We start from the raw sequence: 12455 nt of genomic DNA on the forward strand, positions 1-12455 counted from the left end.
CCTAACCACAAAAATTGACGCCTACAGCTGGCAGTGTGTGATTTATCTTAGAATACTATTCAACAACGATTAGAAGAAGAGTTATTCCACTAGAAAAATATAATAAAAAGTACGCTGACGGCTTGAATTGCTCATGAATGACCGGGCTGGGGCAGTCTCAAGTATCGGGCCGAAGGGATGCCGATTGTTTCGGATTGTCACTAGCTTCAATAGAGCGGGAGCGCCAGCGTTAGTTCAACAATTCGAACTATTTATATAGAGTACTCTTCCAGCATATATTATTTTGCTAGACAAGCATTGTTCGGGTTGGAGTGCTAAGCGAGATTCTTGAATAAATAATACACAGGATATGTCATTGAAAATGACGACCGTTCTTCCCCAAACAGATGGGCCGCGGTTGTCGGCTAGTTATTTAGTTACTATTTATGCTTTGAAGTCTTGGGACAACCGAAGCGCTGTGATTCGTGGCTTTTCGGCCAGGTTAGTTATGCCGGCATTGGAACCAGGCCAAGCTGTTTTTCCAGCATCAGTTTTGTGGGCACAGCATTCAACTGTCACCCGCAAATGGTCACTCGGGCACAAAGGACAGCAGTCAGCCTGAAGAAACCTTTATTGGGAAAACAATCGCTGCTAGCGATAGATGTCTTGATAAATTCCTCCGGACTGGTCCGCTTGAGGCGTCATAATCAGTGGTCGGCTCTCGGCAATCGGGGCATGAAAGGGAAAACCAGTTTTTGGCTCCGTGGCAAAGCACTATCTTGCCTCCAATTCGTTGGCATATCACCGAAAATGGTGATTTCAATCTGCTCTGGCGAGGAAAGGATGGCAAATTCAGAGCACACCTGAAATCGCCGGAGCGTGGAGAACGCCGATACGAGAGAAAATAATCAACCGGGAATGATACAACTGCCTAATACGAGGAAAGCTGGTTGCTGGTCTGGAAAGTCGAGAAAATCCCTCTCCTAGCCGCTATTGAATCTTTTCGTCCGGTGAATTGGCGGGATTGAATCTACCCTACCGCTATCTCGGCTAGGCCACTCTCTAACATTCCCGAGTGGAGAATCCGCCAGCCGAATGCCATGTTTTTTATCCTGGCTCGTCTTTCCTTTTAAGTGTCTTGATTCTTTTTGTCCGAACTCATGACGGTGTCGAATACTAACAGAGACCTAAGCCTCTCATCATCTGTGAATTTTTTTATCCCATCATCGTGATATGAGGATGGTTGGGATGTTACCATCAATTATACCTGGTTATACTACTCCCAATCGCATTTCTGATTCTTACGGTCCGTCGCATGGATGCATCGCCGCACAAATCTCAAATTCTTGCCTCTTTGTATGAGATATTGCGGCGTGGAAAGGGCAAAAGCTTGCCCTCTCATCTATGACTCCACCGAGCGCCGCTGCTGTATCTTTGTCAATATCAGTCCAGTCATACATCGGAGCACTCACATTCTTCTACCCCTATTCTATTTTGGCCTGTTCATCCCCGCGCTTTGAGTCTGAATTCCGCCAACCCATCGGAAGGGGAACGAATCAATGGCTTTTTCCGAATCTGACGGAGAAGTGAATCGCTTGCCAGCCCGGGAATACGAAACGCCAGTGACAGAGAAATATCACGGAACAGCGGATCGGCGGGATGTCATTGGCGAGCAGGGTCTACCAAGGACAGACGATATCAGGGGAGACGCCAAGTCATCAAGGTCCAGATCTTGCTCTCGAGCAGAAGATGGAGGTGGCAATCTCGCAACGAGACAAGGGACCAATTCATACTCTGCTGCCGTGGTAGTTCCCAGGAATAAGCGTCGAGGCCTATTAGGACGTCTCGCGCTGCTTCCTGAAGTTGAGGATCCTCAAAAGTATCCTCGTAAAACAAAATGGTTGATCACGTTAATAATTGCAATTGCAGCTGTGGCTGCACCTCTCGGCAGCGCGATATTCTACCGTTAGTCTTTATTCCCCTAAGCCGACTTCAGACACGTTTTTTGACGTCCTTTTCCTTTCCAGCTGCCCTTGGGGAGGTTGCGTCTTCCCTTAACACAACCCCCACAGTTACCAACCTTTCCATTGCACTGTATATGTTGAGCATGGGCATATGCCCGCTATGGTGGTCCACATTCAGCGAAACCTTCGGTCGCCGTTCGATATATATCATATCATTCTCACTTTTCAACGTATTCAATATCCTATCGGGCGTCGCAACCTCCATAGAAATGCTTATTGTTCTACGGTTATTTAGTGGAGGAGCAGCAGCTTCGGTTCAGGCGATTGGGGCGGGGACAATTGCAGATATTTGGGAATCACGAGAAAGAGGCAGAGCAATGGGGACATTCTTCCTTGGACCGTTGTGTGGCCCTCTGCTGGCTCCGATTATTGGAGGCGCAATGTCACAGGCTTGGGGCTGGAGAAGCACGCAATGGTTTTTGACCATTTACGGAGGCGTATCACTACTGATTCTCACTTTCGGGCTCCCAGAAACATTAGTTTCACGGAAAAACCTGGTCGCAGAGGTAGAACCAAACGCTGAACTAAGCCGCACTCTCAGTCGAGTGTCGTCTCGCCAGGTTGCGCAGAACACCGCCAAGTGGTTGAAGATTTTGAGAATGATTTTCGTCGATCCGCTTCAGATATTGCTTTACCTACGCTTCCCGGCTGTGTTGTTGACTGTGCTCTATAGCAGCATCACCTTCGGGTCATTATATGTGCTGAACATAAGTATACAAACTACTTTCAGCCAACCTCCGTATAACTTCCCTGTACTTCTCATAGGATTGCTATATATCCCTCATTCGATAGGTTATATAATTTCTAGCATTCTCGGTGGCATGTGGATGGACTCCATAATGCAACGCGAGGCAAGGAAGGCAAACAGAGTTGACGAGAGTGGGATGTACATCTACCGTCCCGAGGACAGAATGGGAGAAAATGCTTGGCTCGGGGCGTTCATTTATCCTGCAGCAATGATCTGGTATGGATGGACCGCGGAAAAACATTTATTTTGGGCGATACCAGTACGTCCTTAACCAATATTCCCCGTATTATTTTGTTGCCTTCCATCCTCTGTAACCAGGGTCGAAAACTACGCAAAACTAACCCACCCTATTCAGATAATAGCCAATTTCTTCTTCGGTGTCGGCTCGATGATTATATTCAGCATGTCAACAACGATGTTGACTGAATTCATGCCCCAGCGTTCATCATCTGGTGTTGCAGTGAACAACTTCATGCGTAATATCTTCTCATGTGTCGGAGGTGTCGTTGCCGCTCCTATAATTCACGCCATTGGGAACGGTTGGCTATTTACGATCCTGGCCCTCGTTGCATTTGCTGCCGGCTCAGTGATTTGGGCGATGAGACGGTTTGGACCGCGGTGGCGGCTCTCTATGGAAGCCAGAGTGAACTGAGCCGATGGGATGAGATGGTTCTACTTATAGATGATGGGAGGAATTTCATAGATCAGGAGAACAAAACATGCACACTTCGTTTCGTTGTTTTGTTTTAGTACAATTAATGTGTGTCAGTGAAATTGCACTGCTGCGATATGTAACAATTTGATTCCCAGGTGCAATGGACTACCGCTAACCACTTCTCCCTTTGGCGCATTATTGTTTGGGCTTTTTCCACATAAGAGAGAATTTAAGGAGATAATTACCGCTTGTCTCTTACCAATATACTTCGTCCTTCTCTTTTCAATTGCGGGAATTCCGTTTGAAAACTCTCAGGGTCTTAATGTTCCTGCGCAGCCCGAGAATGGATATAGGAACCGGGAATGTGGCATAGAACCAAGCACGAAAATAGAAGGCATAGGTGAGCCACGACGTAGCGGAAAGATATTTACAGAGGATAAAAGCCAAATGTGGCTCACTCTCTCTGATATTAACTCTCTTATTTATCAGCTCCTATATCGGCTCAAATAAACCTGAAAAATTAAACTTCTTGTCCGGTTAACAAAAGGCAATCTAATAAAGTACCCATAAATATTGCCGCCAGGTACTAAGATACTTTCAATCTGGGCTGGTGATGTGTGAGGTTGATTTAGAGGTGAGTGAACCTAGCCTCTCTTCACTCGATCTTATCAATCCGTGATAGCTACTGCAGTTAGCCATTTCAATCGAGACGTGTGGGACAGTTCAGAACCCTCAGGCCTTGATAATAACTATATTTGACTAATAATAACGTTCATAATACGGAACGTCAATCATTTACTTGAATATATGTAACTTACACTTTGACCGTTTTTTTAGCTCGATATTTTGCCTGGCTGGGTGTTAGATTCGGGTTATGTTATCCTGATGGCGCTGGTCTAGTTATTTATCTATTCAATACAGGGGTGATCAGCAAAGGTTGTTTGCTCCAAGTAAGCAAAATTAGAGGTTTAATCTAAATAATATTAGCTATCTTATATCTTCACGAAACAAAAACCCCTACTGCCACAAATGACTCTATCTAGCATATCCTTCCCCACGCTTGCGGAGTGAAAAGTTAAGCCCTCTTATCATGAAGCACAGTTCAGTTCAGATTGGAGAAAATAATTTGCCGCAAGTACAGTGATTGGGTCAGACAAAAGCAGAACCTATAATGCGATTCCGCAATGGTTAGGATTGGCTGAGTAGCGGTAAGCTCGAAGAGAGAGTGCAATGATGATTTGTAGATACCAGCACACTCTGCTCTCGAGAAGGCGAAGCGTGGAGTTCATGCATGTCAGATCGAACATGTTCACCCGACGGGGGAGTGGGTGGTGAGGCAGTTGATGGGTAGGAAAAGTTTTTGTGGTTACTTCCTGATACCACTGCTCTTTCAATTCGTGAGATCATCATTTGGTATGGTAGGATGTGGAGGGAAGATGACGAGACCTAACGACACAGTTCGCTATAACGATGGGTGCTCGGACCCGCGAAGGTATAAAATTTGGATTTCCCCATTGCTTCTCAGCTTGTGATTTGGCGGGGCTTAGTTTCCTTGCGCCCATCTCCCACTAGAAAGCGAGCTTGAGGTGATGGGCTTGCTGGGGATGCATTATCATTACCGATATCGTTCGTAATGGCAATAGGGGGACTTTGGTCAACAATAATGCCTCAGGCTGCTAGTTATCACGGGAAGATAACAGAAACTTGTGGATTACCGGGAAGGGAAACGGATGCAACGGCATTGATGCTCCATCCCACCAGCGGGGCAGCTTTTCTTTCAATTAGCTTAGGATTTCGGTGGAGGGATCTATCATAGCATTAAGAGAAAGAAGTTAATTAAAACAACAAAGGTGGAGAAGGGTAAGAAAGGTGTGGATAGGTTTTGTACCCTCTCAGGATTTGTTTATTATACCTGAACTGCAAGACTAAATAGTGAACTGCAGTTTTGTAAATACAATGGGGATTCTCTGCCTTTCTGGTTACTGTTTAAGATTGATCGTATGCAGGGCGTTGCACAATCAGATTAACTACTCAAGGACAAAAGAGATTAGGGGCTAACGCATCTGAAATATTGGCAGGATATAGTTACCTTAATCCGTCGCGCCTCAGTCCATTGGTTAATTTGGCGGATGACTCGAATCCAGAGAATGAAGCTGGAGAAAACATCCAAGGGCAAGATGCATCACAATCCAACCAAGTTCAGGCTTTCCGAACGCAGAGTGACATAGACAACGGCGAATATCATCTGCCACGTTGATATAATCGTTTGGTGAAAGGAAGATTTGTGGCACGAAGCGTACCTGTACGAGGCCAAATCAGGAAATCATCCCCGGCCAGGGGGGCCTTACAGGAGTTATCAAGCATGGTACTATTTTTTATGTCGGGCTCTTGTAGAGCCGTTTCCAAGCGAGGGATTGGTGGGATGCATTGGGAGGAGGGGAAGAGGGGAAGAGGAGTTCTAACGTCTGCCTTCAGAAGTTTCCTCAGGAGTGTATGGAGAGGATTGTTTTGAGACCTAGAATGCTTGTCTGAGATATTTATGCAATGGCATCGGGCGGGTACGTCGACCACCTCATTTGATCCCCTGCTCATTGGAAGAATAGGTGTTCATGAGTAGCCACTGAGCTGGAACTTGCGTTGAAATGCACATATCTGCTGGTCGTTAGGTCCAACTCGCCATTTCTTGTCTTGTTTGTGTCCCCCTTGGGGCAGCGTTAAGTTTGGATGGAATGGGAAGTTGTTGCGAGCCGATATGACAAAAATGATAAATTAAATGGCTTTGACCTGAAAAGCGGCTTATTGTTGAGCAAAACGGGATTTCTAACTGGCTCAACTGATTATTTTCAATCATCGATAGCCAGACGATGTCATGATTCTGATTCCATTGACATGGGTTTTACTGGAGCCTCCCCTTTAGATCGTGGAGGCCCAGACCTAACCATGGTTTATTCCACAATAGTGTTTCCTGTACTGCACGCTCTGTTTCAAATTGAGCTATTATATATAATAACTGCCTTTCTCTGCACATATTAGTCGCAGGTCCCCTGTCGGGAATCGGGCACTTGTAGTAGACATTTGGGCGATTTGTCTGATTGTAAGGGCCCCAAGGCATGGATTATTTATAGAAAGAAAGGACCCTAGCAATTTTGATTCATCCTATCCATGCCTTTGGGTGGCAACTATATCGAATATGGAAATTCCCAAGAGAACGTCCGGAGAATGGAGTTGGGATCTTCAATTGCCATGTATCTGATGCGGGCTAGTATCGACGGCCAGAAGTTAATATCGCCCTAAGCCTGACGTATATGCGGAAGCCCACCAGCAATATCAGGCCTCAAACTGCAACCCATGAGGCATCCAATCGCGAGCGACGCCAAGTAGGATTGGCCAATCGTTCAACCATCCAGGTCACGGGGTCAGGGCATTGATCTCACGTCGCTCGGCGCCACACCGTCCGCATTCTTTCTTCTCTCTGCTTCGCTTCTCTGTTCCCAATCTCCACTTTCTCGGGTGCTTTGACTGCACTGCATCGCTTCGTCGTCTCCCTTTGGCCCAAGGGTTCGAGTATAGTATGAGCTAGAATGACTGGCCTCACCCAGCCACTATCGATTCTAAAGCCCGCTATATCCCAGCGGGTTGATGGTCGCGTTGCTCCAACAATGACCCAGTTGCCCAGTGGCCCAGTATCCTGCACAGCTCCGCTCCATCAATAGCCCAAACATCCAGGAACAGCTCCGCTCACGTACTCCAATCTGCCCCGCCAGATTCATGCGGAAAGCCGTGAATGGGAATTTCCCCCTCATGGACGCAGAATGGGTATGATGTGATATGTAATGTATGTATGTACATACATACTTGTACATGTACATGTACTTAGTACTACTGTACAAGTCGATGACTGGGGCCAGGCTAGGCCCGGCGGAACGCTGCAATCCCCTCCGCCTTGCTCCGGCCGGAGCCAATTGCTGGAAACGTTGGGCAGAAACCTAAGGTCATTTCCAGGCAAGAAAAATTTACCATGCCACTTGGCTTGCACGGCATTGTGAGGCATCGCCTTACCTGACATTTCTGGCCTCTCCTCATTGCAACTTACTTCCTAAGCCTTGTGTTAAATTAATCCATTGGATAGTTAGAGTACTTCCGTCGTTATTTAAATCATTTCTACCATTTAATTGGAAGACATGAATGTCGTTCTTGCCTCCTAGACTTCCCACAACACTTGTTTTGTCTTGTTTTCTTACTATTTCTAGTTTATGAGTTTTTTTTCTTTTTTTCCTTTTTTTTCTTTTTTTTTTTCGTTCTCCTTATTTTCGGTCCCCATATCCGGTAACGAATTATGCTTACAACATCGTGCATACCTCCGGCTTTCGGGCTTGCATCAGCAACCCACTCTCGTGCGGTTGGTACACATCCGTGAATTCAACCAAAATCCCGTCATATCGTGAGACGTGGCCCAATGGCATATAAAATGCCTACGAATTGGTCGATGAATTTGCCTTCCACCCAGCTGCCTGTGAGTATGTCTTCCTAGGGCTTCCACCATAGCTCCCAATGGAAGATACCCCCTGCGTCATCTGCGAGGGCAGTTCGACATGTGCTTTGTTGCATTCCTGTTTCCTATTACATCGCCTCCTTCGCTGTTCCTTGCCAGCTTCATCCTCTCATATCTTAAACTTCTTTGGCCTTGTCACTGTGTGTCACTCTCTTTGACGACTCGTTTGCTTTTCTCACCCCTCACCTTTCTACACTTTTAAATCAGCGAATGCCCCCGCCAGCGCCCAGTGCCTTCTCGATATTCTGATAGATCATTCGCCAGTTGAATATGGCAAAGAAAAAGAAGGCTAAGAAACAAAACAATAACCCTCCTCCCAGCTTCACGAAACCCTCTATTACGAGTGACAACGATATCGACACCAATTCATCTGTAGACAGTGCTTCCCCGGTGGCTGCGACTTTACAAGATGTCAAAGCCTCCGTTCGAGTATGCAAAACTCCCTCAATTTGAATATCAAACTTTCGACCTTGAAACTCTTCAGTTCTCGAGCATTCCAGTCATTCCTATCTTTGAGAAGGTTGGAACGGTCGACGATGGTAAGGTCACTGCTGACGTTGAGTCAAACAAGGATAAGGGTCAGGATGATCCACCAATTACTGACCCAAGTGAACCTGTTTCATCCCCTGTCGAAGCCTCACTAGCCGAGCTCTCGAACGGTGCGTTCCATTATATATCTTCGTCGCTCCTCTCACTCTCCTCTGTTCTTTTTCTAGTTCTTTTCTTTTTCAATCGTTTCATGCAGTGCTCTTGTACTTGATAATGCATCTTTGATTCCACGATTTTGTTTTGTATTAGAAGCCTCTTGTGGATTCATAATTAATGTTTGATATGTAAAGACACCAACGGAGAAGAGCCACCTCCATCTAACATGATATCCACTGGAAATCCAACTGACTCTGTTCCAGATGTAGTTGACAAGCAGGAGGAAGCAAAGGAAGAGACGGTAGAGAAATTGGAGAAAGAACTGCGTGAGGACGAATTCGCTGAAGATGGGACAGAGGGGAAAACAGAGGAAGCTTCGATTGAAGGTGGCGGCGATCGCAAGGAGGATATACCAGATGAAAATAAACAAGAGGAGAATGGAAATGGGGTAACCGCGAGCGAGGACGTCAGTCCTTTGGCTGATGCCAGAAGTCCAGAAGACGTTGAACCCGAATCGCCCAAGGCCCCAGAGAATGAGCAAGTTGATGCTCCCGGGGAAACTTCCCCAGATATCCCCGAGGCCTGTGATAACGAAGGTAATACAAATATTCTGTTTTTGGGAAGTGCAGTACTGACCAGCATAGATGATACAGTTTTCCCAGATGTCGATCCCGAAGCTGAGGTCGACCAGGTGAAGGCAGAGAGGGAGGCTGAGGCTAATGTTGATGACGATGATTATGATGAAAACATCGTATTGGGCCATTGTCTTGAAGAAACAGAAGAGCCTGTTAATGAACCCAATGAAGGAGACGAAGCAGCCGCTAATGAACCTGATGCACCTGGTGCGGAGGCGCCCGGACCGGATGATGCCATAAAAGCCGACGAACAGGATTCAGAATTGCACGAGGCAGACAATCCTGTTGAAGTTGTATCTCCCAACTTAGAAGCACAAAGCGACCCTGAAGAATCTCCAGCTGTTGAGCCGACTGGAGATCCACAGGTTGAAGATAGCCCAGAGGTCCCAAATGTCGAAGATGCTGTGAATACCCCGGCTTCTGTAGATGAGCACGCTGCGAAGGATCCTGGGGATGAAGAGCCTAACCCTCCAAAAGAAATGCCAACTGAAGATACATCAGTCGAAGAAAGATGTCGTACAGAAGAGGAACCAACTGATAAGTCAACTCAAGAGCCACTAGCGGAGGACACACCAGAAGAAGAACCTTCCAGCGCAGATGAGCCGGCCCCAGCGGAAGTGCCGCCTAGTGACGATACACGTACGGGTGATTCTCCCCCCGAAGAAGCACCAGCCGAAGAGCCCGCTTCACCAGAAGAACCAGCTCCTGAAGACCCCTCTTCTGAGGAACCTATCCCAACAGTAGAGCCTACAGCCGAGGAACCAGCCGCCGGGACCCCGCCCATCGAAGAGCCCGCCGTAGTAGAAGAATCGCTCCTGGAAGAAACGGCAACAGGCGATGCCCCTCATGGAGGAGCTTCTGTTGATAATCCGCCTGTCGAAGAGCCCTCTACCGAGGGTGCAGACGCTGAGAACGCCCCTGCTGAGGACCCTTCTCTGGAAGAGCCGACTCCGTTGGAAGATGCTCCTAAAGAAGAAGTAATTGTGGAGGAACCAGCTACAGAGGAGGCATCACAGGCGGATGATCCTCCAGACTCAAACACTCCGCCAGATGAACCGACTCTAGAGCTAGCTGTTAACGAGGAGCCTCCCATTCCGGAAGTATCAGCGCCTACGGAAATCCCTACTCAGAACGTTCCACCAGACCAGTTACCCGCTGACGAATCGGTTGCTGAAATTGCTCGTGGAAATATTGATGAAGAAGTCATAATCGACTCTCCGGCGGGAGAATCAGCAGAGGGTGTCACATCATCGAAGGCAAGACGGAGAAAACGTCGACATCGCTCGCAATGGGAGCGTGAGAGGCGAGGATCGAAGAGCTCCTCTGACAGTTATGCTCTCCGTCGTCAGAAGGGCGAACAAACGGTTTTTGCCAATCCAATGTCGGAAGCACTTGGCGAAGCAAAGAAACAGAGGTTGTCAAGGTTAAGTTCGAATGAGGATCGAGCCGAGCGACATAGAAGGGAAAGTCGCAGATATAGCGAAGGACGGGCCAGGAGGGGGAGCGCCGCAAAGGATTCATTTGATGCAAGTCGCCATTCGAGTTCCTCTCGAAGCAGAAGAGAGTCGACCTCATTTACCCTGTCAGGCATATCCGCCAAACCAGTTGCACTACTAAAGCTTATGACCAATGGAGAATCCAAATCCAATGGACCCCTGCTCAAGCTCAACGTAAACGACCAGTACGAGAGAAGATCATCTACATCCCGTCCATCGGACTCCTCGAGCAGTTCCCGCCCCCACTCCAATTCCCACTCACATCGCAGACATCGACAACATGGCGAGAAGGAGTCGAGGAGTCGCGAGCATAGGTCACCAAGGGACTCGAGTGATGATGCCGATGCTGAGAGGCGCAGGCGGGAACATCGAAGATCGAGAAGGGCTGATGATCTACTGGAAGAACGACCAAGGAGGAGGGATAGCCATTACGAAGGACGAAGACGAGAGCGACGCGACTCTGACAGATATCGTCACAACGGTCCTTTAGACAAACTGAAGGACAGGTTCATGGGAAACCTCCGGACCGTCCTTGCCGCTGCTGGATAAACAGCCTTATTCTCTTACATTCTACCCGTATTTTGATCCTTTACTAAAGCCCTTCTCACCCCCGTTCAGAGTTCATTCCCGTTCTTGTCATTTCTCATTTCTACAATATTTTATATTTAATAATTTTTTATGCGGACGGTTCGGCTTCCTTTCCTTGTTTTACAATTTCGTCATGTTTCCCTCCGTTTATTCTATTTGCAGGCTGGGAAGTAGGATGAGCATATGTTGTGCAGATAATGGATTGGATCGTCTTTTCATTCGAACTGTACATTTTAGGCTTTTCCTTTCGTGGTTTCGCTTTAGCATTTTGCAAGCGTTTTCATATCTTTGTCCTTTGGCTTGTGTGTTCGTCGTTTGCTATTCCTTCCATTTTGACAACCCCCAACCTTCAATCACGTGACGTTCTTTGTGGGGCAGATGCCTACCTCAATATGTGTATATATTTATCCCCTATCCTCCCTCTCCCTCTTCCCCCCCGCCCCCCCTTCCTTTTTTCCTTACTTCACATATTTCACTTCTTGTACTTATCCACCTTGGTGTATCAAATACTTCCCCTTGCTTCACTTCCTCCTGTCTGTCTTTCTTACTTCTCTCGCACCAAAAGTTTGGGCTATGGCTTTCTGCCATTCCCCGTTGGTGGATTTTATGGCCATTTGAAATTTATAACCATAGCTTCGAATTCTCATTTAAAGGTGTTCCATCCGTGAAATAAGTCAAATCCAATATCTCCCATCATCTCCTTTGCCTTGCAGCCGCTCTCTTCAGTGAAGTGCATAGTTTGAGCGTCCGCCCCTATGGAGCATATGAGAACCTTATCCTAACGAGCCCCCGAAGGTTTGCTTGGAACTGCTCCTTCAGGCGATTGCGCGAGGAGGGCCGCGGTGAAAAGAACGAAAAATCACTCCATACTTTGCCATGTGAAATGTAGATTAAATCTAGTGATCTTCGAGATGTGAGCTTCTCCAACAATCCACCAGTGACAAAGGCCCCAAATTGCTCTAACTACCCTACACTTTCTCTCATCACACACAAAGCAAAACATTCAGAATTATTGGCCGGAGTAAAATTATTGATCCTGAAGGTCTCAGCACTGAGTAGGTGACAGATGGGCACATGACATGAGCCATCGGGTGGCCACGCTCAGCAAACAGCGCTCCTTCACTCTTCTCAGG

General features: G+C 47.1%; 2 protein-coding genes across 6 annotated transcripts; both read left to right on the forward strand.

Annotated features, from left to right (window-relative positions):
• Positions 1-312: 312 nt before the first annotated feature.
• BDBG_04924 lies at positions 313-4409 on the forward strand. Of its 2 annotated transcripts, XM_031721903.1 has the most exons (4): positions 313-1944; positions 2007-3010; positions 3107-4040; positions 4244-4409. In XM_031721903.1, exons 1-3 carry the CDS (start codon positions 1539-1541, stop codon positions 3401-3403), a joined length of 1707 nt encoding a protein of 568 aa, XP_031578415.1. In that variant the 5' UTR covers positions 313-1538; the 3' UTR covers positions 3404-4040; positions 4244-4409. The 2 variants fall into 2 exon arrangements, with proteins under 2 accessions (XP_031578415.1, XP_031578416.1); XM_031721904.1 differs by lacking the exon at positions 4244-4409 and having other exon boundaries at positions 355-3010; positions 3107-4097.
• A 560-nt stretch (positions 4410-4969) lies between these two features.
• On the forward strand, positions 4970-12403 carry BDBG_04926. 4 transcript variants are annotated; one of them, XM_031721908.1, is made up of 5 exons: positions 4970-8387; positions 8530-8617; positions 8867-9199; positions 9248-12235; positions 12372-12403. In XM_031721908.1, exons 1-4 carry the CDS (start codon positions 8229-8231, stop codon positions 11281-11283), a joined length of 2616 nt encoding a protein of 871 aa, XP_031578417.1. In that variant the 5' UTR covers positions 4970-8228; the 3' UTR covers positions 11284-12235; positions 12372-12403. The 4 variants fall into 4 exon arrangements, with proteins under 4 accessions (XP_031578417.1, XP_031578420.1, XP_031578419.1 ...); XM_031721907.1 differs by lacking the exon at positions 12372-12403 and having other exon boundaries at positions 6565-7919; positions 8279-8617; positions 9248-11772; XM_031721905.1 differs by lacking the exon at positions 12372-12403 and having other exon boundaries at positions 6836-7923; positions 8279-8617; positions 8798-9199; positions 9257-12218.
• Positions 12404-12455: the final 52 nt, after the last annotated feature.

Source organism: Blastomyces gilchristii (genome assembly GCF_000003855.2).
Source record: "Blastomyces gilchristii SLH14081 genomic scaffold supercont1.8, whole genome shotgun sequence".
Taxonomy (NCBI): domain Eukaryota; kingdom Fungi; phylum Ascomycota; class Eurotiomycetes; order Onygenales; family Ajellomycetaceae; genus Blastomyces; species Blastomyces gilchristii.

Excerpts from the sequence above, each read along its gene's own strand:
- BDBG_04924 (XM_031721903.1), top strand. The coding sequence starts at position 1,539 with ATGGCTTTTTCCGAATCTGACGGAGAAGTGAATCGCTTGCCAGCCCGG. Across the intron at positions 1,945-2,006 it reads CGGCAGCGCGATATTCTACC|CTGCCCTTGGGGAGGTTGCG; the intron begins GTTAGTCTTTAT and ends TTTCCTTTCCAG. Across the intron at positions 3,011-3,106 it reads ATTTATTTTGGGCGATACCA|ATAATAGCCAATTTCTTCTT; the intron begins GTACGTCCTTAA and ends CACCCTATTCAG.
- BDBG_04926 (XM_031721905.1), top strand. The coding sequence starts at position 8,368 with ATGTCAAAGCCTCCGTTCGAGTATGCAAAACTCCCTCAATTTGAATAT. Across the intron at positions 8,618-8,797 it reads ACTAGCCGAGCTCTCGAACG|ACACCAACGGAGAAGAGCCA; the intron begins GTGCGTTCCATT and ends TGATATGTAAAG. Across the intron at positions 9,200-9,256 it reads CGAGGCCTGTGATAACGAAG|TTTTCCCAGATGTCGATCCC; the intron begins GTAATACAAATA and ends TAGATGATACAG.